This window comes from Anser anser (assembly GCF_964211835.1).
Source record: "Anser anser genome assembly, chromosome: 2".
NCBI classification, from domain to species: domain Eukaryota; kingdom Metazoa; phylum Chordata; class Aves; order Anseriformes; family Anatidae; genus Anser; species Anser anser.
The window spans coordinates 2,475,163-2,499,281 of NC_139721.1; the positions used below are offsets into that span (position 1 = coordinate 2,475,163).

General features: G+C 44.7%; 1 protein-coding gene across 4 annotated transcripts in view; it reads right to left on the reverse strand.

Annotated features, from left to right (window-relative positions):
* The window catches only part of ADGRB1 (adhesion G protein-coupled receptor B1), a 259,845-nt gene that overhangs the window by 141,038 nt on the left and 94,688 nt on the right, over positions 1 to 24,119 (reverse strand). For 3 of the 4 annotated variants that reach the window (XM_083825567.1, XM_083825568.1, XM_083825566.1), the window contains exon 3: positions 6,894 to 7,052. The exons of the other annotated variant lie outside the window; for it this stretch is intronic. In XM_083825567.1, coding sequence (XP_083681693.1) covers positions 6,894 to 7,052 — 159 coding nt within the window. The remainder of the gene's footprint in view (positions 1 to 6,893; positions 7,053 to 24,119) is intronic. 4 annotated transcript variants of the gene reach the window in all.

A 24,119-nucleotide genomic window follows, 5' to 3' on the forward strand; every position in this document is an offset into this window, starting at 1 on the left:
AGAAGACGCACATCTAGTTTGTGAAATTATGTTATTCCCATTACTGCCACTTCAAAGCAGGGCCTAAGAAACCAAGGGACTGATCACACCACCACCTCCAAATCTTTCCAGCACCCAGCACTCACTGGTTGCAGGCTGCTGGCTGGAGGGGACAGGATGGGGCAGTCCCTTGCCGGCTGTCGTCAGCAGCAGGGTAGCAATAGCTGGACATCAGGACTGCAAACACCCTGATATTTGCAAGCAATCTTTTTTTTTTAATTTTTTTTAAATTTTTTTTTCTTTTTTGGCTCTTTTCTAGAATAGGAAGGGCCCAAATCTCAATCTTTAATCACTACAAAGTCATAAGACCTCCATATGTGAGATTCTGTTCACAAAAATGCCAACCTCTAACTATACCCAGCGTCCTGAATTTGTTCAGGGGACAGGTTAAATTATTTCCATGCTCTCTGAGATACAGGACACATCCCAGACACTGATCCATTCCCACCACCCTTCCACCCATTTCTGACTATACCCCCACACCTTAGTCTGCTCTGATTTAAGTCCTCTGCATGAAAGCATCTAAAACTAGAAGGACCCACAAAATCTCTACCTGCTGTAAATCTCAGAGACTTCCCAGAGACTCATTTAGGCTGGGAAGAGAAAGGGGGTGGGCAGCAAAGGGCAGATGTGGGGTTTGGATGGATTTGTCAGCTGCCTACAGAAAGGAAGGTGACAGGGAAACATGGGACTGCATGTCTCAGAAGTGGCCAGTGAGTATGCATGGATAGATGGATAGGGAGACAGGGAGAAAGGAAGAAAAGATAAAAGAGCAAAATAAAATTAAAAGCAACTCTGGCCCTCCTCCCACCAGCTCTTAGGGCTCTGTGTTATTGATGTTTCCTTACTACTGATCCTGGACTCAGAGAACGGCATGACTTCCTTCAGAAATGACAAGCCTGCGCTGTTATTGCTCTTCCTAATTAAAGGCGATCAGGTCCAGTGGCTGAACACATCACCCTGACAGCTCGCCCCAAGCTTCCTCCAGCAAAGACTGCCTCCAGGCCAAGCTGGGGTGGCTCTGCTGCAGCAGGCAGGATGCCTGCCGTTTGGAAATGGTGTTGGAAAGAAGCAGGTCAAGCCCCATTTAGCACAGAGCACGGCTTAGATTTGACTTGGATAGTTACCTCCAATAAATGCAAAACTCAGCTGTGATTCTGAAGGAGGCAGGGAGATGCCAGGTCTTTCATGCACAAGGTAAAATTGGGGCAAGTGATGCTTTGCTGTGGGGTTTATGCACCTGAACTTTATGGGGCCACAGAATAAAGGCAGTAGGGAACTGGTCAGATCTCAAAAATTTGCTTCCTGCAGCTGCGTCAGTGGAGAGGAGCAATGCCAAGATGAATGGAAAACCTAGATGTGATTTACATCCCAGCTGTACAAATAACACAGGAATGGCACACTGTGGAGATACCCAGCACCTTGGAGAAGTCTACAGGAGAGACAGAGAAATAATGCCCTTGGGGCAGCCAAGAGAATTTGCAATTGCAAGCAGGAGGCAAGCAGATGAGACTTTGGAAGAACATAGCTAAGATGATGTGGCTTGGGAGGATGCTCCTACAATGCTGCCAGTAGTGGGAAGACGAAGCTAGTGACCAACACTGCTGATGAGAATATGTAACGTGTCAGGCAGCATCTTGCAGCACAGCTGAGGGAAAAACAAACAAACAAACAAAAAAACACTTAACGCAGAGACTTTGTGTCATTGTGAGCCAAGTCTTGAACATCCAAGAGTGTCTTAGCAGAGCCCCACAGTCTTACCTCTATTTGTCCCCCAAATAGAAAGAAAATGATGGGATCTTGAATATTGTTGAGGTAAGCTGAGATGGTGGGAAGGAAAGGATGGATCCAAGCAAAGGGTAGAAAAGAATGATTAAAAAAACCCACATTGAAATGGGGTAAATGTATCTCAGTGCAGTGAAACCAAAGGGGAAGCCAAAGTAGAAGGTGTTGGCTACAGAGCTTCTGGGACATCTAGCATGGAGCAAAACTGAGAAGGGCAGAAGCATTAATACCCCTAACAACTAGGACCAGCTCCTCAGTGGGTGTAGAAGAGTCATTTTGGAGGCCACTGAATATACGACAACTGTGTCAGCTAACAGAATGGCCCAAATGGCCCAGTCTGAACATCTGAGACATACAAAAAAGTCAGTGAGTGAGATGCTTGACTCCCAGGTATGAGATGTCTGAAGCGCCATTAAAAGGGGGAACACAACGAAGTCGCTGCAAGCAGCAGCTTGCACGTATAAGACAAGGTGCTCTTCCAGCTTGACTTGAATTGTAGCCTGGCCTGTGGGGAGCAGAGATGCTCTCAGGATATTTCAGCTCTGTGGCTGCAGCAAAAATGCTATTTTAAATGAAATCCAGGGGCGTCATAGAACAAACAGACATTCATCCACATAAATGGTGAACACGTGTTTCTTCACACGACTAACAGTTGTACAGCTGAAGAGACGGATCCTTATCATGCTAGATGCTGGAAATCAGCACGAGCTGATGGGACTGGACTGGTTCCACACTGCTGTGACTGAGGGCAGAATGCAAGCACTCCTCTCCCAGGCTAGGGGAGACATAAGTGCCCAATCTGCATCATTTATGAAAATGTCAGAGACAGCTTCGCGTTACCTCTGCCAGATGGGACGGCAGGGTTTCAGCAGGCTCCTCTGAGATCTTTGTTCCCCAGGAATTAATGCAGGCTCCCTTCATCTCTGATGGTTCTTGTATTTCTTCAGTACTGCTAAACTCCAGTGCCAGGGGCAGGCCCATGACATCCTTCCTCTGGCCTGGATGTTCTCCTGCTGTGTTGTCCAGTCAGTTTCTTCTCCAGGACTCTCTGCATTCCAGGTCACCAGCAATCACAGATTTTAGCACGAAAGCATAGTGGGTTGCCCCTTTCATCCAAAAGAGCTGGGACTCAGAAGCTCATTTGCAAGCATTTGCCGTTTGGTTGGCTTATTTCCCCCCTCAATAAAACAGCAGCTCCTGGCCAAGTCCAACAGATGGAGGAAATCTCTCCTGTCTCTACCAGGGAGGAGGATATCACCAGGTCCTCTGCTTCTAGCAAGGAAAAATCAGAGCTACAACAAACACTGAATTTTCTCCTTCAGATTATGCCTCTTGAGATGAAGGTCTGCCATGAAAAATGACTCTGCCTGAGTTAAGCTGCTGTTACCAAAGTTTCCTTTCCACTGTGGGTTGAGCGTTCATTACAGCTTTCTTTCAGGATTTTACCGAAATATTTATTTTTCATGGAAATAATTTACCTGACTCCCATGCCATTGGGCTTGAGTGTGTTTCCCTGGGGGAATTTAGCCAGATGAGGATCATCAGGCAAGAGACAGTGGCCCACGCAAGTGGGAAAAGATTAAGCCCACACAGAAGTGTCACCTGTGGAGCCATTCAGCTGTGCCCGTGCAGTGATTTGTAACAGCACTACAGTCTCCAGCCAGCATGTGCAGAACCACCATTCCCATCACTGCATACTGGGGCCTGCTTGAAGGTAGCTCTGGAAGAGGAAGGCTGGCAACATGATGATGAGAAGGGTTGGATCTCTCTAGCACATTTGCCATGGCCAGGCAAAAGAAAAGAAACCAATGAAACCTTTGTAGATCCTTTGCAAGCATTCATCTAAAAGCTCCAGGGAGTTCAGTGGATCATGCAAGGTTTTTCCCATTGCGAACTTGCTCCCAATGTCATATCAAAGACCTCTTCTGGCTGCTGGAAATCCAAACAACAAGCTAAAACACTTCTGCTAATCAGCCACCAGTTTACAAGCCACTTTGGCAGGAACAAGGAAGGAGAAGCTAAAAAGAGATGGGTCTGCGCTTGTGTTGAAGGCAGTGGTAATTTCTGTCTTATTCCAATATAACTTGCTCGGTCAGCAGCTGATTTCACTTTTTAATGGTGGGATTACTTTCCTTCAGCAATTTTTTATGGTCCCCACCACAAGGCAAAAAATATCAAAGCACTCATCCCTATTTTGCTTTGCTGCTTTATCAGGATTACTGATGGCTGTTTGTTCAAGGAAACAAACATTTTGTGTTTGTTTATTTTCTACTAGAAAATTCAGGTGTCAGCCACTCCACTTTATCTGGAGAGCTAGCCAGGTGTTATTACAAAGTATTGAAATGCTGCACAATTCACTATAAAGATATACTTCTGTCCAGTTCTTTTTAAAAAAATAATGTTTCAGAAAAGGAATTAAAATGTAGTTAGCTGCAACATATAATGAACACTTAGGAAAATAACAGTTCAAGTGGAAGAATGAACATCCTACTCATTCCTAAGAAATCTGTGAGCAAAAGTCAGTAAGAGAATAACAATGACACATTTAAAACAGAAGGATTTCTAATCTACCTCTAAATCCTGGGTTTTGGTACAGATCACAGCAAAGAGAAGAAAAGGGTAAGTATAAAAATGCAAAAGCCATTCCTGGGTCGCCTTGTATTTTGGGATTTTAAAGAGTTTAAGTTGTACCTCTCTTAAGCATAGCTCCAAAGGTAACAAGGGACAGATTCTCTGAGGAGCAAGTTCAGAGCTGGGGTAGATGTGGAGAGATGCAGGTTTATCCTGACGTAAGACGTAGAGATCAAGATGTGCATGGGCAAGTCATTTGGAAGAGTAATTGTTCACATTTTCCTTCAAATGCTTTCCAGCTTTCCAGCGTGAAAGCATCGCAATGGGGCTCAGCAGTTTGTCTACAAAGAGACACTTGGGAAAATTAACCAGAATTAAATTATTTATTTTGAAGGGATAAATCAATCTGTGCTGCCTCCTTCTGTGGATGTCTTTCCAAACTATGGCTTTCCACTTAGCTCAAGATCCTTTCTTCCCAAACAAGCTCTGTTGAACAAACCACACTTTAACTGGAGCAGGAGTTGACTGGGTGGGTAATGGGAAGAGGACTGGGAGGCAAGTGGAATAATTTATTGATTCACAACCCCCTGGGGCACAATCAGCCTTTTCCGTGCTTAGTATCAGCTTTGCTTAGAGTTGCACTCTAGAAAAGTGAGTAAATAAATAGTGAGTGAATAGTGATTCATCCTTCACTGCTCTGCTCCCTGCAATGAGTGGAGCTGGAAGCCCAGCCCAGGCTTCCAGGCTCCCTGGCTGTCAACCATCCCCCTTCATCCCTCCTTGCTGCAGCAACTTCAGGAGATCTAGCACGAAGAAGAGCGAAGGCTGGGGCAGATCAAGGGAAAGCATGATGTTACTTGTTCAGTGTTGGTGGGGCTGGACCTGGAAAAGTGTGTCCAGTCTGGGGTGCTCCAGTTCAAGAGGGATGTGAAGGAATCAAACAAGTCCCGTGGATGGCTGTGAAGATGATCAGGGCTGGGGATGGATGGGCTGCAAAGAGAATTTGCAAAAGCTGGGTCCCTCTCTCATTTATCCAGCATGGGAAGGGGACTCTAAGGAGTATTTTTTGCCTCTTGTCCTATGTGCTGTCACATCCCAGGAATGGACAGAGCTATACAACCCCCCTACAATGCTATCTATAACTCCAGACGTTCAGGAATTCAGAGCCATGTCCACCAAAACCTGTGTGGCCCTTCCTCCAGCTCCATTCAGATGCACTCAGGTCCTAGAGTTGGTCACTCCCCTCAGGTCTAACTTCCAGGTCCCTGACCATGGATGGATGCACTCTCACCCTCACCACCCCAAGCCCCAGCTTCATTACAGCTCCAAAGTCACCAACAAACGTGGGGGATATCAGTTAAATTCCCCTAGTGTGGGCGAATCTCCGAAGGAAATTAACAACAGTGAGTCAAGGAGATGAAGTTCAATATACTAGAAGGTTTCATTAAAAAAAAAAAAAAAAGCCTAATTGCAACAAGATTTAAATTTATAGAAGTGGTAAAAAATGCATGAAATCATTTTAGCCCTTATTAGAGGAATATATTTATGTCCCTCTATTTGAACTTCCCCTTTTTCAAGAGATGCTTCCCTGCCTTTGAAGGCAACTGAACTTTCCCCAGTTATTTGCCTAGCTGGAGGAGTTATCCAAACATTCTCTACTATAAATGTGAAATACAAAGCAGAAAATAATTATAATCAGACATTTGCCAGCACTTGCTGGGCTGAGATTCTTCTGCTTTTGTTTTTCCCCTCTATCCTCTCTCCCTTCAGCTAATGCAAAAGAAGCAAGGGAATGAAAGTGCCACAGGTCACCAGCTGGACCCATCAATATTGTCCTGCTGACTGGCACTGGCAATCTGTCCCTTGCCTTCTGGAGAAGAGGACCTGGAAAGAGGCTGCAGAGCCTCTGTCTTGCAGAGTCTTTGTCTTGCTCAGGGCCTTTGTTTTGTCCAAACCTCTCTAGTGGCCAGACTTTTCTCCATGTCTTAGTGCTGTAGGCTGTCATTTTGTGAAGGAAAACAACATTGCACTTGACTGGGAAAGCGAAGTAAGCCAAAGAGAAATGAAAGAAGCAAGATTAGCACCTCTCTTCGCTGCATGCTTTAGTTGTTTGGAAGAGAAGATCCGGAGGCCAACTGTCAAAGAAATGCCTTTAGGGTGTGTATTTTGTACAAGCCCATGAATACCTGATGTAGGCCTGCTTATGGATACCTATTATGGACCCCTATTCTGTGGGGCAGGGGTCTGGATCTGCAGACACATGTGTTGCAAGACGTGTGTCAGCATGTGTGCATGTGCACGCGTGGCCACAAGACAAGCAGGGAAGGGCAAGGCCATGCACAGCTGAAGTCTCATGCTCCCTCGGGCCTGCTGCTCCACCACGGCCCTTCAGCAGTTTTGCTGTGCTTCTTTCATTAATTACGGCCACGGGGTTGGGGGAATCCTCCTGAGAAGGGCGAGCCGCTCGCGCATGTGCAGGGGAACATGCCTCCACTTACTATTGCACGCCTTCCTATTGCACAGCCGTCCTTCCTCCAGGACTCCCTCGCAGGCAAGGCCTTCGTTGGGAAGGGGCTTGCAGGAGCGCATGCGGGTCTGCAGGCCTCCCCCGCAGTCCTTGGTGCAGTCGCCCCAAGCCGACCACGAGTTCCAACCACCTGGGCGAAATCCAGAAAAGCCCTGTCAGCTTCTGTGTTCCGAGAGGGGAGACAAAAACAGACCTATAGACCCTACAACACAGCCACTGCCAAGGCCCCAGAGCAGGATGTCTTTGAATGTGATAGGAAGACGCCACAGGAGGGTGCAGAGAGTCAAGAGATGGGAGAGGAAGGGAGAAGCGTTGCCTTTTCATTGACTTCTCTTCAACCATTCCTCATCTCTACACAGGTACTTCACCTTCCTGAAACCCTGCCCCATTACTAACTAGTCCAGCTCTTGCTGTGCTTGCTGTTGCAAAGGGGTCCCTTCCTCTGGAAAGACCCTCTCCCTGTTTTGTTGCCTGTTGGATCCTGACCCCAGAATCCAATTGTGAAAACCACTCCAAGGTACACATCCATCATAGATGAGGTTGTCTCTCCTCCCTCTCCCACCACACAAACACATGTTCCTGTGTGGAGAGAGCACAACGGAGCTGGGAAGGTCTAGTGGTCTTACTTCCCACTCCCCCTTGACACCAAAAGGATCATCCTTTGCCCCAAACTGCAGATATCACCAACCACTCGTGGCAGACAGAGATGTACGGCTCCTTGGGACCGCTTTCATTTGGGGAATGATATTCCCCACCAGTTTCCTTGCAGCACCCATGGGAAGTAATCTGGGAGCTTCCCAAGAAGGTGAAGGTGATTTTTGTGTCCCCTTCCCAACACCAACGTCAGCAACATGCAGATTTCCTCTTGTACTACCAGCTGCAGCCCTGCAGGCTGATGGAGCCCCTCATGAAGGGATGGCCCTGCCACCTGCAAAACGGAAATGCCAAGCCTCTGCAGTTGTCTGCACCCTGTGCCATGCCAGGTTGTTACAGAGGACCTCTGGCCCTGATGGGGTGTCCAAAACCATCAGCAGCAGAACAGACCGTGAGGACTAAAACTGGTCTGCCTCACACGGGCTGAAGCCTTGCAGCAGGGCACCTGCAGGGAGCCCATCAAGGCTTAGTTTTGTGCTGTAAAAAGACAGCAGGGGATCAATCTAGCACTTCAAGTGACAGATAAGCTGTCATATCCCTCAGTGATCTGTTCACTCCTCATCACCCATATCCAGCAAGCCAGAATATGCTCTGTAAATGGCCCCTGCTCTAACAGCTGGTGACCGTTTCCGCTCCATCGTTTGCCTGCCCCATGGGGAGAAGCAGAGGTGGCCCTTCATCCAAGAGGTGGATGCTCTCAGATGGCTGCTTTTCCTGCTGAGCATTCTCTCATTACCCAAAGCTACCCTTGGAGATGCTTCCAGTTCATGCTTCAGCATGGCTTCAGGTATGCCGTGCTCAGGTACAAGTAAAGATAAAGAACTATAGAGGCACTTTTTTTGAACAGAGAAAACACTGTGAGAAATAAAAATGCTGCTTTTTAAAAAATAAAAATAAAATAACTATTTTATTTTATTTATTTTATTTTATTTATTTTATTTTATTTTATTTTATTTTATTTTATTTTATTTTAATTTTTCACCAGGAGTCAATGCCTCCGGAGTTGCAAATACTTCACTTCAGCTGGCCCAGCCTTCCTGTCTTGCTATTTATGAGGCAATGGAAATTGCAGCTACCCTTTGAGCTGTGTGTTCCACTGCTTCCTACACATACTGGGCAGGAGAACAGCTCTGTCTTGAAACAAAGTGGGTTCTCAACAGTCCATCTAGGTAACAGGGGAGAATGTGGGGAATTACCACCACCCCCTTGCACAGGGACAGGCAGAGACTCATCCACTGCCACTGAATAAAGACACAGTAGGGCCAAGTATTGATTCATTTCATGAAGAATGAGATAAATCATCACTCCCAGCACTGTCAGCACTTTCCTCATTGCACTGCAAAACGATGTCCTCCTAGACTCTTTTATACCATTCCTAAGCCTGTCCATGGAGTGATGTACTCCTCACAAACCATTATCATTGAATCCTGCACATTTCATGCTCCTGATTTTTGCTCTGTAAGATAATTCTCCCACGTCTCCGATCATGGTGTCACAAGGGCTCCTACTGTGTTAGCACTCAGAGGCAAACCAGGACTTCCAGCTGGGACTGGAGCAGGCTTTCTCATCAGTCTCAATGAACTCCCCAAAATATTGTTCTATTGTTCTTGTACTGCAGAGAAGGGTGCATTGTCTTCATCAGACCATACTTTAATTTTTACTATGAATTGTTACATTTTATGGTCTTTTTGTTTGTTTGTTTTGTTTTGTAGTGCTAAGGAACATCTTTCCATTATCTTGGGTGGACTTGGAAGGTTTCCTCCTGCCTCTTGCAGTTTTGTTCCTCCTCTCAAAACAGAGATCCTGTACTAACACCAACTGAATGGGGCCCAAACTTTTGCTACCAAGACAGAGAGAGAACAAACAGGGTGCTAAATGCAGTGGTATAGATACTTAATAATGAGAATAATATGGGAAAATAGTTCAGGATGGAAACACAGGCTGGTGACCCTTCCAGCAAGTGTTTCAGAGATCTTGGAAGCAGTGGGGAGGATGGGATGTTATTTGCACACAATAAATATTCGTCCTTGAAGGAGATGGTCTTTCACTTGAAAGTTACTTTCTCTGCTAGTTCTGTTTCTAAGCAGTGCAGGGAAAGAGACTTGTGTCTCCTGTTTCCTGACAGGAGATAGATTGTGTTTCTGTTGCAAGAGAAGCCATTGGCGTAATGGCAAATATCCTGATGCCTTGGTTGAGCTAATCGATAGGACATCTGTAACCGGACACATTTAAGAGCTAATAAACTCCTTGCTTGCCCTGTTAAGAATGTCTTTCTTTACTCTCCCTCCCTTGCAGATTCCCTGCTTCACAAAATCCTTTATTTTCTATATTTTTTGGGATACTTTTTAAGTTAAAATACATGTGCTGCAGTGTGTTAGAAGGTTAATTTCTATTGTGTTTGTAGGCACAACACAGACTAGTTATACAAACTGCATCTCTGTCATGGGGTCCTTAGCTCAACAATGATATTCAAACAAGTTACCTTTCAGGAGGTAATCTATTATGAAGACATTAATACCCTAAAATATATATAGAAATAGATACTGCCCAGTCTCACTGGAGGAAAGAGCGTGGGAGAGTTTAGGGTCCTATCTTTGACTTGTTCATACTCTGCTTATCAACTACTATTGGTGAACCAGTCAATATGAGATAGAAGCCATCATGATTTCAAACCCTTAACCAGAATGAAATCTCTTTATGAGGCTGAGGACAGATAACTTCCTTTCTCTCCTTCTTCCTCAGTTTCCATCCCATTTGTGAGTACTAAAGAGAAGCTAGAGTAGAACTACCAGTGTACTTATTAAATCAACACAGTCATTTACAGCCAAGACAAAGGTATTCCCCACTTTATGGTGTAGTCCTTTTTTATCAGCAGGTTGTCCCATGGTCCTGACAAATGAAATACTGCATGTTATTTATCCTGTTTATTGGCTGTCAGATAAACCTTTTGAAATCTCCTTTCTTTTCCTGGGTCTAGTCATTTGCTGTTTCAAGTGATTTGTCTTTTTTAGTGGTGTTGTAAAGAAGCAGTTAAGGGCCTATTATATGAAGTTATACCCATCCCACCTCTGAGGGGGAAAAAAATGCTGTGTCAAGAGAAAAGCATTCAGCTCTTCTGCCCACTGCATCTGGCTGGTGTAATGGTGTGGCTGCATAATGGCAAGTCAATGAGTTACCATTGCTGTGGAACAGCTGAGCTGTGGAAAACAGAAATGCTCTTGGTCCACTGCAGGTGCCACAGAAGAGAAACAGGCCAGATTTTGTCGCAGCAGTGGCTTCATACATATCCTATAGCTCAATTCATCAGGAGTGACTTGAGCTGCAGAGAGGGGCATGGACCTGCATGGACTCCCCATCTTCTAGGACAGACTCATCCCCACCTGGCTTCCACACAACTTCCCTGCTCTGACCCTTCTTAAATTTCAAATGTGGGCTTGAAGGAGACCTCACTGATGCCAAAAAGCAAGTAAGAGGTGAAATACAATGCAGAATCCCACTGAAGCTAATGGGACCTTTTGCAGATAGGCCCTTTTCCCCCGGAGTCTTGTTTCATCAGCTCTCAACAAACTGCTGCACCCTGCTGATCGATGCGGGTTGAGTTGCCATCTGTCCTTAATCCAGAAATAATGAGTCTGCTGCAACTGCTTTATGAAGGATTTTGCTTTTCAAAGGCACTGGTTCCTCTGAAGGTCATATACCCACCCCATTCCTACTTAACAAAGTTTTTCTCAGCTGTAGCCTTGCAGGCCTATAGGCCTTCCTGCTCTTTTATTCTCTTTAACTGGAGTAAAGTGTGGCTCAAACCTCCAGCTCCAGAGGCTCCCACCACAACCAGGAGCTATCACCTCAATCCTATAGCAAGGTATGGCTTTTATTTTTCATTTCTCCTAGCCCCTCACATGAGTCTCGTGCTGCATGTGAAGCTGCTGCTCTTGGGACTGTTCTGAGTGCTGTGGAGACTGTCATTCGGGGCGGCTTTTAATCCAGTTTCTAAAGAGCTTTTTGATCCTCCTCAGTCAGTTCTTATCATGATCACGTACTAAAACAAATTACTTTTCATGCTAGGCTGACCAAATGCATTCTAATTCTCCACAGTTAAATGGAGAAACTTTCAGGATGGTCAGACTCAACTTTCAAGCTCATATTTGGTATTTCTTGTTCTGAATCTTAAGTGGAGATGCCGGAAGAATAGGTCTTACTACAAATTAACTGAGAGAGCTCCACTTAGAAGTCTAGTCCAAACACCCTTGATCTTTGGGAAGATTTGCATCCCAATCCGGAGTTTATCTTTGCAGCTGACAGCTGTGATGTGTCTCAGATGCCAGTCAGTCAATCATGCCTTTAAATTTAACAGCAATTCCTTAAATTAGACACCAGTGACAACAGAAAAAAACAAAACCACCAACAACAAAACCCTAAGGAATCAACACAAAACAATCAATAGAGCACAGCAAAATGGTCTTTGCAGGCACATTACATCCATCTCCAATTTTGTTTTGGATTTAGCCTCCCACTGACCCCAGCTGCAGACACTTCTGGTTGGCAGCTCTCTCTCAGACTCTGCAGGCCAGGACATCTTGTACTTGAAAAAACATGCTAGGACTACATAAAGCCATCACAGTTCTGTGTCTTATATCTGGAAATATTTATAGTGAACTTCATATCACAGTATCTGAAGGCTTGGGAATCATCAGCAGTTTGCAAATGAGTGAAGAAATGCTATTTCTTATCCAAACGGGGGAAGTATGCTAAAAGGAGATTAAGAGCAAGATTGTTTTATAGCATCTGAAAGTTTGGTGTCTTATCTAAACTTGTTATACAATGGAAAGAGAGAAAGAGATGCTCCATAGGGGTTTATAGCTGCCTTTTCTTACTATGTTGAGGAAAAAAAAAGTTCAGAAGGGACTGTTTTGAAGACAGCCTGCTATTACACAAAGCAGTGAGCTTTCCCTGGAGAGCCATGCTTTCAGTTTGTAACTTCTGTGCGAGCCAGGAAAAAACCTCTTTCAGAAAGATGTCCCCTTCTGATGCTCCATGTGATAAGAGCCTGAAGAGCCTGTGGCAGCACAAGTGAGTTGCTCCAGTCGTTCATTCTCTTCCCTTTCAAAAATAAACCCCAAATAACACTTTGCCCTTTTGCAGATTGTGCACACTAATATCATAAACAAACCACCTAAATTCCATAGAAATCAAAATCATTCATTCCAGCTCTCCTGTACAGCCTTCTTTTTTTTTTTTTTTCAAATCCCAAGGCTCTGAGGAAAAAAAAACAAACAAAAAAAAACACAAAGCAAAACAAACAAACAAACAACAACAAAAAAAAGCCACAACCACCTCCCCAATTGATGATCTAGTGAGAAAAAAAAAAAAAGAAATAATAAGGCTGTACCTTATTCTGCCCACCATCCACACTGTGTATCATGAGCTCTGCTAGGTTATCTGTCTAAGTGTTAATTTAATTAAACATAAAGGCCCAGTGATGAACAGTGAGCCATGACAGGCAGAAGCACCCTGGTAACATACTGGTTGAAAATGGGCAGCATTGAACAGGCTGTGAACAAGGTGTTAGCCTCCAAGGGTCCAGGATCAGTCCCTGGTGTGAAACCTACTAAGGTGAGTCATCACGAAAGACACTGTTCATTTTCTAAAGGTCTATAGGACTTATTGTCCTATAGGGAAAAGAGAATGTGGGGACAAGCGTTTGGGAATCACATGAAACTTTCTCTGGGGTGCTCAGGACAAGTATAAGGAGAGATCAAGGCAGATTCATGTAAGAAGCACCACAAACCTCAAGATGGATTAGCCAGCGAGTAGGATAGGGAAGATCTGAGACAGGGACATTGATCTGCACAGCTAGGATCATCTTTTCCATGCTGTGTGTGTTTAACAAACTCTATATCAACAACAACTTTTTATTGTATCCTGAGGGGAAGGGCCCAACTTTTACCTGGAGCAAACAATCATGCTGGTTTTGTTATGTAGGTCCAACTAGTGGATCATGACAAGGTCTAACCGTGAACACCATAAAGGTCAAGAGAGATGACCAAAGGCATTTAATAGCTTCACTATAACCATACATCAGGACTTTCCCCCACAATAGGGAGATGGATGGGAGCAGGAGAATGACGATTATGCAATATTTGTGAGCGACCGAGACAAGATGACTAGGGAACAGTTGTTTGCTCTCTTTTCCAATACAGAAGCTGATGGGCGTCAAATGAAATTAGCAGAAGGCAAGTGCAAAACCAATGGAGGACATAATTCTCCAAGCAGAGTATTGTCAAGCTCTGCAATGCCTTGTCACAGCATGTAAAAGGCACCAATATTTTTACAAGTACAAAAAGCAGATGGGGAAATGCATAAAAGAGAAACCCACCAATAGCTATGAGATGCAAAGATGGCAGCTCCTGCTCAGAAGGTGTCTGGGCTGCACCTTGCTGAAGGCTGGATTGATGCTGTATGCTTGTCCTGTTCCACTCTTTTCTCTTGGATGCCACCACTAATGAGAGAATATTGGGCTGAGAAACCCCTGATCTGACCAAGATGGTTTCTGGTATTTTCCCAGCTGCTTGTCCTCTTCCTACCTTAACTTTATTACTTTGATGAAGATCTCAAAGCACAGACAGTTCAAGGTCAGGTCAGTATGTCCCACCACCATTGAAAACGTTGCTAAGATCACTCATTTTTGAGTACCCCAAAAGTGGTGTGATTTTCAAAGCTGCTGAGTGTCCAAAGCTGTCATCTATTTCTGTAAGGTTCACAAGTGCCCTCTGTCCCAGCAAACAAAGGTATCGAGGCCTGGTTCAGAGAAACATTTAGGACCAGCTCCAGTCTCCCCTGCTCTGCAAATCACTTAAGGAGGTTGGAAATGAGGCCACAGTGCTTAGCTTTCAAGGAAACCCAGCATAAAGCTGTGCTTATTACATGAATCCCTGCAAATGAAACACCAGAGATAAAGAGGGATTATTTATGTGGAAATAATGGGGGAGGTGGGCAGGGAAATGAGAAAGGGAATGTTTAGTCTGGCGCAAGAGATCAAATAAGACTGTGGAAAACTCTTCCCCTGAGGAAGCCATAGGGGCTTCATCACTTCACTTATTTCAAAGCAGAACAGGGAAAATATCAGAGAACAGACTTGTAAGGAAAAATCCAGCATGTATCACTGGGGAGGAATGAAATGCTTCCCCGCCCTGAACCTCTCTGATACTGCATAAATCACATCAGAGCTGAGTTCACACGCTGTTTGCTTCTCCGCGTTATTGCAGACCTCGGTGCAAAGCACAGAGGGGACATATTAGCATACGCACATGCGTGTCTCTGTACGGTGCTAAATACACGAACATATTAAAATAAAACCATGTATCTCAAGTTGATTGAAACTTTTCCTGATATGCATGTCATTATCTGTTTTCATTAAAGCTTGTTCAAAAAGGCAATCAAAGAAGAACATGTGTGAAATTTTCTTCCATGTGCTGCCTGCTCTGGCCTGAAGTGCCTCAGTTTCCCCAAATTTGTTTTCACCCTTCTGCATAAAGCACTCTCAGAGCCCCAAATAAACCCATAAATGCAGTGACATGTTATAACACCCAGAGCTTTGCAAGCCCATTGCAATTTTAGCTTGCTTCCTGAGCAGTATTTCCAGCTGAAGGATTTCTATGGTCCCCAGGACCGCAGTATCTCAATCCTCCACAAGCTCCGGCATATTTCTCTTCAAAAGAGCACTGCAGAACAGGGCTGTGCTATTATTGCCTCTGCAAGCATGACCCCGGGGGAGACAAAAAGCTAAAAGACTTGCCCAAAGTGTTACAGGGAGCCTGGTGTACAGCTCAGACAGATGTTAAATTTTCTTAAGGTTAAGCATCTTAAAGGAGAACATGGAGTAAATCACCCAGGAGAGCATAGGAGTCACAGGATCACCGACTGGATGAGGCTGGAAGGGAGCTCTGGAGGTCATCTCGTCCAACCCCCTGCTCAAGCAGCGCCACCTACAGCAGGGAGCCCAGGACCACATCCAGGTGGCTTTTGAATATTGAAAGTGAGTTGAGTGTCCCCTTCTCGGAGGGGTTTTGCCAAGGAGACGCCGCTCTGCAGACACTGATGGTGGCCCACAGTGTGCCTGGCTCCTCTGACTGCTCCCAAGACAGAGCCAACAACACAAACTCCAGCTCAACGCTCAGGCAGCCGCCTTGGCAGTTATTAAACCAAATATTTAATGACGTTTGTATACACACAGCCAAACCCTCTTCACACGGAGATGTCAGTAATAAGGGTTTTGCCTCGAAGGGGAATGGAGGCGGTTGAAAACCACATGAAAGCACTCGGTGTGCGTGCACCTCTGAAGAAGGCTGGTGAACAAGCAGGTTGTCAGCAGGTATTTCTCCCTTCAGTGTCCTCTCCTTCACAGAGCTGTCGGTTACACTCATCCTGCAGTGGGAAGATGCTAATCCTGCCTTCCTTGCTGGGCAGAGCCTGACTTTACAGTCTCATCCTGACATGTCATTAGTGTTTTTCCTTGCAGGAGGGAGCAGGCTTTGGGCTTGTCTCTGTGTGTAGTTTCTTCTTATTAAGTCTTCTTTTCAAGCAAGGGAAGAAGAAGAATGGGTGGGTCATGTACTGCTTGGGCAAGGTGAGTGCAGAACTGTAGGGGAGGCATCTGCAGGGTTATATCCAGATGTGTGTACAAAGGGTCGGGATGCAGCGTGGAGAAGAACCTGCATGCAAGCCAAAGTTGGGGGTCAATAAAAACTACATGTCCATATGGCTCAGGAAGATACTTTGCTGTAACGAGATACCCAGATAGTCCACAGATGGTTAACACAGCCCTCGGGAGAGTAGTTGTCTGATCAGGATTGCTTGGGACCAGAAATTACATTGCACCGATGAGCATCGAAACCCCTTGTACTGGGTTGGCCACTCCCGCTGGGGTCAGAAGAAGCATTATGGATTGATGGATCAATGCCTAGGACCAGGCTAGGAGTGGTAAGATCCTGTCCCATGGGAGACAATGACAACAGAAAATAACATTGAGCCGTGTTTGCACCGGAGGTGTCCAGGGTGAGTGATGCTGTTACTGCACCAGGAGTGGTCATGAAGATGAGGACTGAATCTCTTTCTCCCTCCTTGGCCATCCCCTTTGCACCCAAATGGAGTAAAAAAGAACAACAGAAGAAGCAGTGAGATGCAGCATCTCTCACTTTACTCTTCTTCTTCTCAGGGGTTCAGGGTTCTTGACTGGACCATGGTGGGAAGGGGAAGAAACTTTCCATTCCGAACACTGGCACTGCTGGAACAGTGTTGGGAAGGCATTTCCCTCCTGGGGATACTATTCCCAAAGTTTTTTTTTTCTTTTTTTTAAAAAAAAAAGAAAAAGTTCTGATGGTGTGTGATGTTTCGAAAAGATCAGATTCAACTAAAGCTCTGAAGTTTCTGCTGAATACAGTTTTGGGAAGAGTTTGCCCTGAGTTTGTGCATGATTGATAAATATTGGCAGTGCTAAAGGATGTGTACAACTCTTAGAGGCACTGCGTAGCATACAGCGCCAAATCTGCCCCGTATACAAACATGAACAGCAGAGAAATACAATTTTTTTCTTCTCTGCAGGTCCCTGAGGTCTATGCTAGGCTACTGAGTTTTGCTCTGGATCTCCAAACCACTTCATATCTTACTATTGGTCATTTTCCACAAAAAAAAAGTATCTCTCTCCTTCCTGGGATACCTATTACAGTAGGCCATCTGGTAGGAGGTCAGGTCTTTGGCATCACAAATCTTGAAGTTACCCATTAAGCCTTTCATTCCCCAGTCTTTGCAGGGCCTCAGTGCTTCATGTGATGCTGAATGGTCAGTGTTTGCATTCTGCTTGCTGTTAGCCTATGCTCTTCTGACCATTAATTGAGTTCTATGGGCTGCTCAAATTTGTAGAGTAGTCTGAACCTGTGTGTACCTGTTAATATACCCACTCTTCTCTTCCCTTTCCGTGTGCATTTATCTCTCTCTTGCTCTGTTGTACCAATCATGGCAGCATTTAAGTGATGCCTAATGCAAGCTCTTAGGATCTTTTGACATTGATGCTAAGGCGTGGTAAATACGTGAGCCATTAACACCATTGCTGGCAATCTGAAGTCGGGGCACTGTAAAACAGACTGCAGACACAGCAATTCACTCACGGGTCCTGTAGAGACACTGCTTTGTAATGATTAAAGCAATTCCCAGCCTGATTCATAAACGAGTGTCCTCAAAGTCATCACCTTTTCCATCAGTGGCGAGAGGGGACCACTCACACATCTGCTATGTCCCATCTGGTCTTGCAGACAGCTGACTTGTGAACTCATCTTGTGTTTTTGTGACTTGTTCTTCACAATAGCTTGATGCAGGGTGGCCTGTGCAGCCATGTCACCTTGCTACAGGTGAGGTCTCTCTCTGATTTCTTCTGTTATAACTGCTGAAGGAGCAGTTACTGCTGAAGAACTGCTGAAGCTTTTCCCTTAATGAATCTCTGAAGCATCTTCTCAGACATTTTCTAATCTGATGAGTCTCAACTTGATACCCATAAGCTTCAGCTAATGGAGATGAAGGTGTGTTCTGCCTAAAACTATTCTTTCCTGTAAAGAAATGAAACTGCCTTGGCCTGGGAGATGTCCTGCTCAAGAAAAGAAAGGCACATTATCAAGAGAGGGTAATGTTATTGTCAGTCAGGGTACTAATTGTACCAACACAGGTACTGAGAAGTTGCCAGGAAGGCTCAGCATTTACCTAGGCATTTGTAAATGACTTTTTTTTATCTTGCTTTTTTTTTTTTTCTTTCTGCTATTCAAATTTGCCATTTACATTCCAGCCGTGTTAAGAGGCCTTGAGTAAGGTGAGAGATGTCCTGGGATCAGCACTCTGCAGACAAAACAGTTCCAGACAGTCCTTGATCCTGAGAGCTTGCATTAGGCAGCATCTAAATGCTGCTGTGATTGGTACTACAGAGCGAGAGAGATGAACCAGCATGGAGAGGGCAGGGGAGAGGAGTGGGTATATTAGCAGATACACAGAGATTCAGGCTACTTTACAAATTATTGGCCATACTTAAATGTTAAACATCATGTGCATTAGCTTTTTTTTTTTTGTTTTTTTTTTTTCTGTGAGAAAATGGAGAAAACATCTCTGAGCTAAAAGATTGCTTGCCTGCACAAATGGCTGGATTCTGAACAGACCATGGATGTTATTTTCCTTCCAGCACATCCCAAAATTGAGTGGAAAAAATAATTCACACAAGAATAGGGGATGGAGACTGACAGAGGAAGATTTATCTGCATTTTTTTCCCCTTTCCTCACCTTTGGTGCACAGGGCAGTCAGGAATATTTAAATATTCCTAAATATTCATAAGAAATATTTAGGATGGAGAGCCAACATATCAGGCGTTTCATTTTTCTCCAAGACTTTGTGAACCTGGAAACACGTCTCAATCCAATATGGCTAGCCACATGAATGTGGCCCCAGGAATGATGTACATCTCTCATCTTCACTCCTCTATCCAGCACTTGTATCTGAAGCCCTCATAAGCCTGATCCCGATGGCACAGGAAGACCCTGGTGGTCAACTCCAAGTGAGAGCTGCAGCCCCCGCAGCTCCCAGCCCAATACCTGCTTGACTCCAGCCTCTCAGCATGGTTTACTCTCATAATTCCTCTCTCTGTGGCTGTCCACAACTCCTTTCTTATAAATACAATCCAAAAACTCCCCTGGAAATATTGACTTCTTGTCCAACAATTCCCGTTTAGCACAAGGCAAACAACAGCTAATAGTTATACTACTAATTACAAAGGGCTGCTGTCTGAGGAGTTGGGTTGTATTTTATTTTTCTTTGTGGTCATCCCAGATGATCTGTGATGACCAAAAGTAGAATTGCAGGTGAGGGACAGATCTGCATTGTGTGGTTTCAGATGGTCCCAAGAGTCTCAGGTTGGATACATCTTTTTTGAGCACATCAGTATGAGCCAAGAGCAACATCTACTGGCCGAGCTGTTTAGTGAGATCAAGTGCAGATCCGGCACAGCCCGTGGATTTACAGACCACAACATATCTGTGAGATATTTTTAACCACTATCCAAATACCATGGTTAGCACCAAACACCTCAGCTCTGCACACCTGGAACTAGCTCAGATCCACGTATAATCTAAAATTTGCAGTTCAATCCCACTGTGTCACAGGCAGAGCATCCTGGTGGTGAGCAAGTATCAATGTATCTCCACATCTTCCTAACACTGTGCTCCTTGCACTTTCTGTAGGCTGTGCCTGGGTTGAAGCAGCCACAACGCAAGCAGCAATCTATCTACTGTCACCAAAGCTGCAAGAAATTTCCACTGGGAGTATTCAAGTGCTCTGCCTTTAGAGACAGAAACTAAAGTGTCCAAATTTGCAGACATTAGTGTCCTAATGTGCTTTGTGTGCTCGTGTGGGGGGTGAGGGAGAACAGCATATGAGTGTGTGTATTTCATGGTGGGGACTCAGTGTAAAAAGTGATGTCTTTAAAGGTGGATTATGGGAAAAGAAGAAAGAAAGAGGCTTCATCTTCCAAAAAAATTCTATCTATGTGTTGCTAAATTCAGTGTTAGCAGCCCTTGTTCCACCCTCAGCCTCTCTCTTCACAGTTCTTCTCAATGTAGAATGTGGGAGCACGTGTATATTAGAGAGAGAAAAAATGGTGAGGCTACACCCAAAAAATAGAAGTAGAAAAGACTGCAAGTTCACTTTATTAGGATGACTGAGTCTGAAACTTATTAATAACAGGCATAACTTACGCTGCCATCTCTGCAGTCTGCAGGACAGAGCCATTTGGGCATTGATGGGTGAACAGAACTCTAAGAAACTCCAAATCAATTACACAAAAAATGCAGTTTTCTATCCTCGAGAGAGACACTTCTCCCTGCACAGCAAGATTTAAGGGGAAGAAAGAGCAAAACAGCTTGATCTGTCTATTCTGAGCTCACTGCAAGATCACGGACAATCACCCAAAACATTGGAGAGCTGGCAGTGACTCCCTTAGTTTTAGAGGTTTGTGATACAGATGTGTCATCTGAGCCACAAATTCCTTTCATATGCAATGAAGGGAAATAAGCACTTTAAGGGTGTTGGCCATTTATTTCACCACCCTGCTTTAGGGGGGATGGTTCTTACCCCAGAAATCTATTGATTTTAGGAGACCAGATGACCTGCTCAGATAATGAGGATGTCACTTGGTCAGAGAAATCCTGTTTTCCATGAGAGATGGCAGGGAAGCATAGGAAGTTAAAATGAGAAGGAACAACAAACTAGAAGTGGATGAAAGCAAGAGAGGAAGAACAAGCCTGCAGAAGGTGGTGAATATGTTCTGTATAGGCATTGCCTGCTCACTCTCAGCCAAATCCAACCATCCACTTGTCAGTCTCCTTTCAGGTCATGGTGTCCAGGTGTTCCTTGCAGACAAGATCAAAACCAGAAGCTCTGAGGGCTGCAGGGAGCCGTGCCCTTTGAAAAGGTAGGAACCAGCAGCATCATAGGAACATATAAGTTCCTAATAATTCATGTATGTAGCCTAATAATTCAGGATTTCTGGTCAGGCTTGCTGGATGTTTGGTGCACGATCTCAGAAAAGTCATCTTCTTTCTATCTCTGTTCCCTAAGCCAGTGAGGGCTTCAGGTCATGATGGGGAATACGATGATGCATGAGAGTACTAAAACTGGAAGAAGAAGAAAGGAATTCTCTTTTTGACCATTATTATAGAAACAGATCCCAGTTGGAAGCAGTCCTGTGTATGTTTTACTGAGACTGATGCAGCCCAAACCCCTTCAGACCCCTCTTCCCCAAGCTTCTACCAGAAAGGGACCATAACAAAACCCTTCTCTTGGGATGGGCATTATCTGTCAACATACACAGAAAGGCAAAGAGATAAACTCATCTTATGCTTGATTCTAGTCTACCAATAATGGCACAAATAAGTTCTTGTTGGGACCTATTAGGCTCCCAGCATCTCCTGGGGAGGACAGACAGGTTCTCACAGTGAAATGGATCCCTCAGACCCTCCAAACTGCCTCCAGGGCCAGCACACAGAAATTTTGTTGAGTACTCATGGTCAATGACAGTTCAATGGGACCAGGAAGATCAGGATGTTCTTTTACTTCTTCCTGAGGATGCCTGACCTTATCTGATGCTTTGTGGGCATGCACTTTGTGTTTCATCACTTCTACTTGGTTTCAAACACAGTTTTATAGAAACGGCTTCATTGTAGCAGTCTTGGAAGAATAGGGCAACACCCCAGACAGTTCGAGCCTTCCTTCCCTCCCTGCCAGACTGCAATCTCCTGGTTACAGCAAATTGCACACAGGAGGCTTTAAGGGCAAGCGTCTCCTTGTGCATGGGGAGAAGGAGTCCCCTTATGTCTAACAACAAATAAAAATAAAAATTACTCCAGGCTACAGAATCACTAGGATCTGGATTCAGCTCCATGCTTCCCAGCTGGCTCCTATTTCTAGGTAATAGGTTGAATCAAAATGCTGCATCTAAGCAGATGGGATGCTTGAGGTTTTCTGATCCCTGGCTGAGCAGGCACACGAGGATACACGCAGGTAATTCGTGAGCAGAGGCCAAATAAAGAACAGAACATAAACCAAAGACAGGAGGGGCACTAACCTAAAGGGAAAGGTTGAGCTCTCGTGTCTCCTTGAATAATGCAAGGAGCAAAATATTCTGTTACTAGCCTAGGGAGCAGACAATTAAAACACTACTTGAAGCAAATGTCTCCTGACTCTGGCTCAGAATTTCAATTAGTTTGGGAAGTCTTATTGCACTTAAGTGCAGGTTAGTGACATTTCAGAGAGGAGAGATTGATTGGGAGCCGGGTTACAGCTCAGCCAGTGGGGATCATGTCTAGGGGCCTGTCCTTAAAAAACAATGTGTGATCTCTGCATGGCATTTTCCTTGTTTGGCTCTTTTATGTCTCCTATGAGAATAAATAACCCCAGTAGCCGGAGCTGTGTCCCCTCCTTTCAAACACTGCCTTATTTTCTTTCTCATTTTCCTGCAGTCTCTTCCTCCTGGTGATTTTTTTCCATTTTCTTTGAGCATCTTTAGGCATCCAAACAGTATTTCCCATGACTTTTTTCTTCCTCCTAAAGTTTCTAACCTTTCCTTGCCTTAAGAATTAAGCTCTGACTTCCAAGAAACTATTTTCAGAGCATTTTATCAGCTTTGCAGAGCAAGATAAATCAAGGGAATGTGTTCTACATTTTGTCCCTGATGGACATCTGAATAGCTGGATTTGGCAAATGTTGCAAAGGAAGAGGAGGGTCATATTACAGCAATATCGCAGCAGTACTGACAAATTACACCTGTAGGTACAAACAGCTCCTCTCTTTATTACTAGACACTGAGGCAGCACCAGGGAAAGCCCAGTAGCTGGTATGCCCAGGCAGGACTGGCCACCAGGTCCTTGGGGGCAGAAAATCCCTCCTGTGGCTAGATGTGCCTAAGCTAACTACAATTTTGGGGAGGAATGCATGAAATAGGAGGCACACAGGGCAATGGCTAACCAGGACACAGATACTGTAAATTTTCTTGCCAATAGTGATTCAGCATGGGAGTGTTTTCTTTTTCTTTTTTTCTATAAAGCAGCCCAAAATTCATTTCTGTGCCCCATCAACCCTGCTTTTGTTGCAATTTCTTCTGCATCTGTACCCAGCTGCACACATCATTAGAACCTGAAGCAAACCCCTCCCAGAACAAAACACTCTGATCTAGCACTTAAAATCTGGCATAACCTAAAACTCTACCAGGGATATACTGGAAGAGCTGAAGAGCAATAACAACAATCAGATAGGATTAAGTTTTCTGCCACAGAAAGCTGCAGGGAAATGAGCATCCTTATGCCAACAGTGCATACTCTGCTGTAAGCAGTAGCCTCTGCTCAGAGGTGATGACTTTAATTTTAACAACTACCCATAGATATATTTTTGGTCTGTAAATTTGCTAAATCAGTTTCTGGACCCACAGCCACTTTGGTGCAGGCAGTGTCCTGTGATGAGGGGTTCCACAGCTTTGTGATACATCGCCTTGGCATGCTGGGCCAGCCTACAAGTCAAAAAGCCCTGCTAAAAACCAAGTTATATTATCTGAGTGGGACACGAAGCTGTCTACATGAATTCTAGCTGGCCTGGAGACAGACAGCAAAGCAAAGATTTTACAAAGGCTGTTTTAATTGCATCCCTTCCTACAGCCACCGTGGAGACCACAGCAGCACGTGCTGGGTCTGCTGGGGCAGAGGGGCTCACGTCTCCAGTGGGCAACTGGTACCTGTCAGCAAGTTCCATAACGCGGAGATGCACAGCATCAGCACTGGCTCTTTTAGCTTTCCACAATCTTAAATAATTCCCTACAGCCTCCGAAGATGTTCTCGTACATAAATATCTGCATACAGGCATGCACATATTTGGAAAACACAACTAAATGTGAAGATACATTTTCTCTGTTACTTCTAAAACTGCCTTAATCCAGTCTCTCAACACAGTCATCTCAGGCGTGGATTT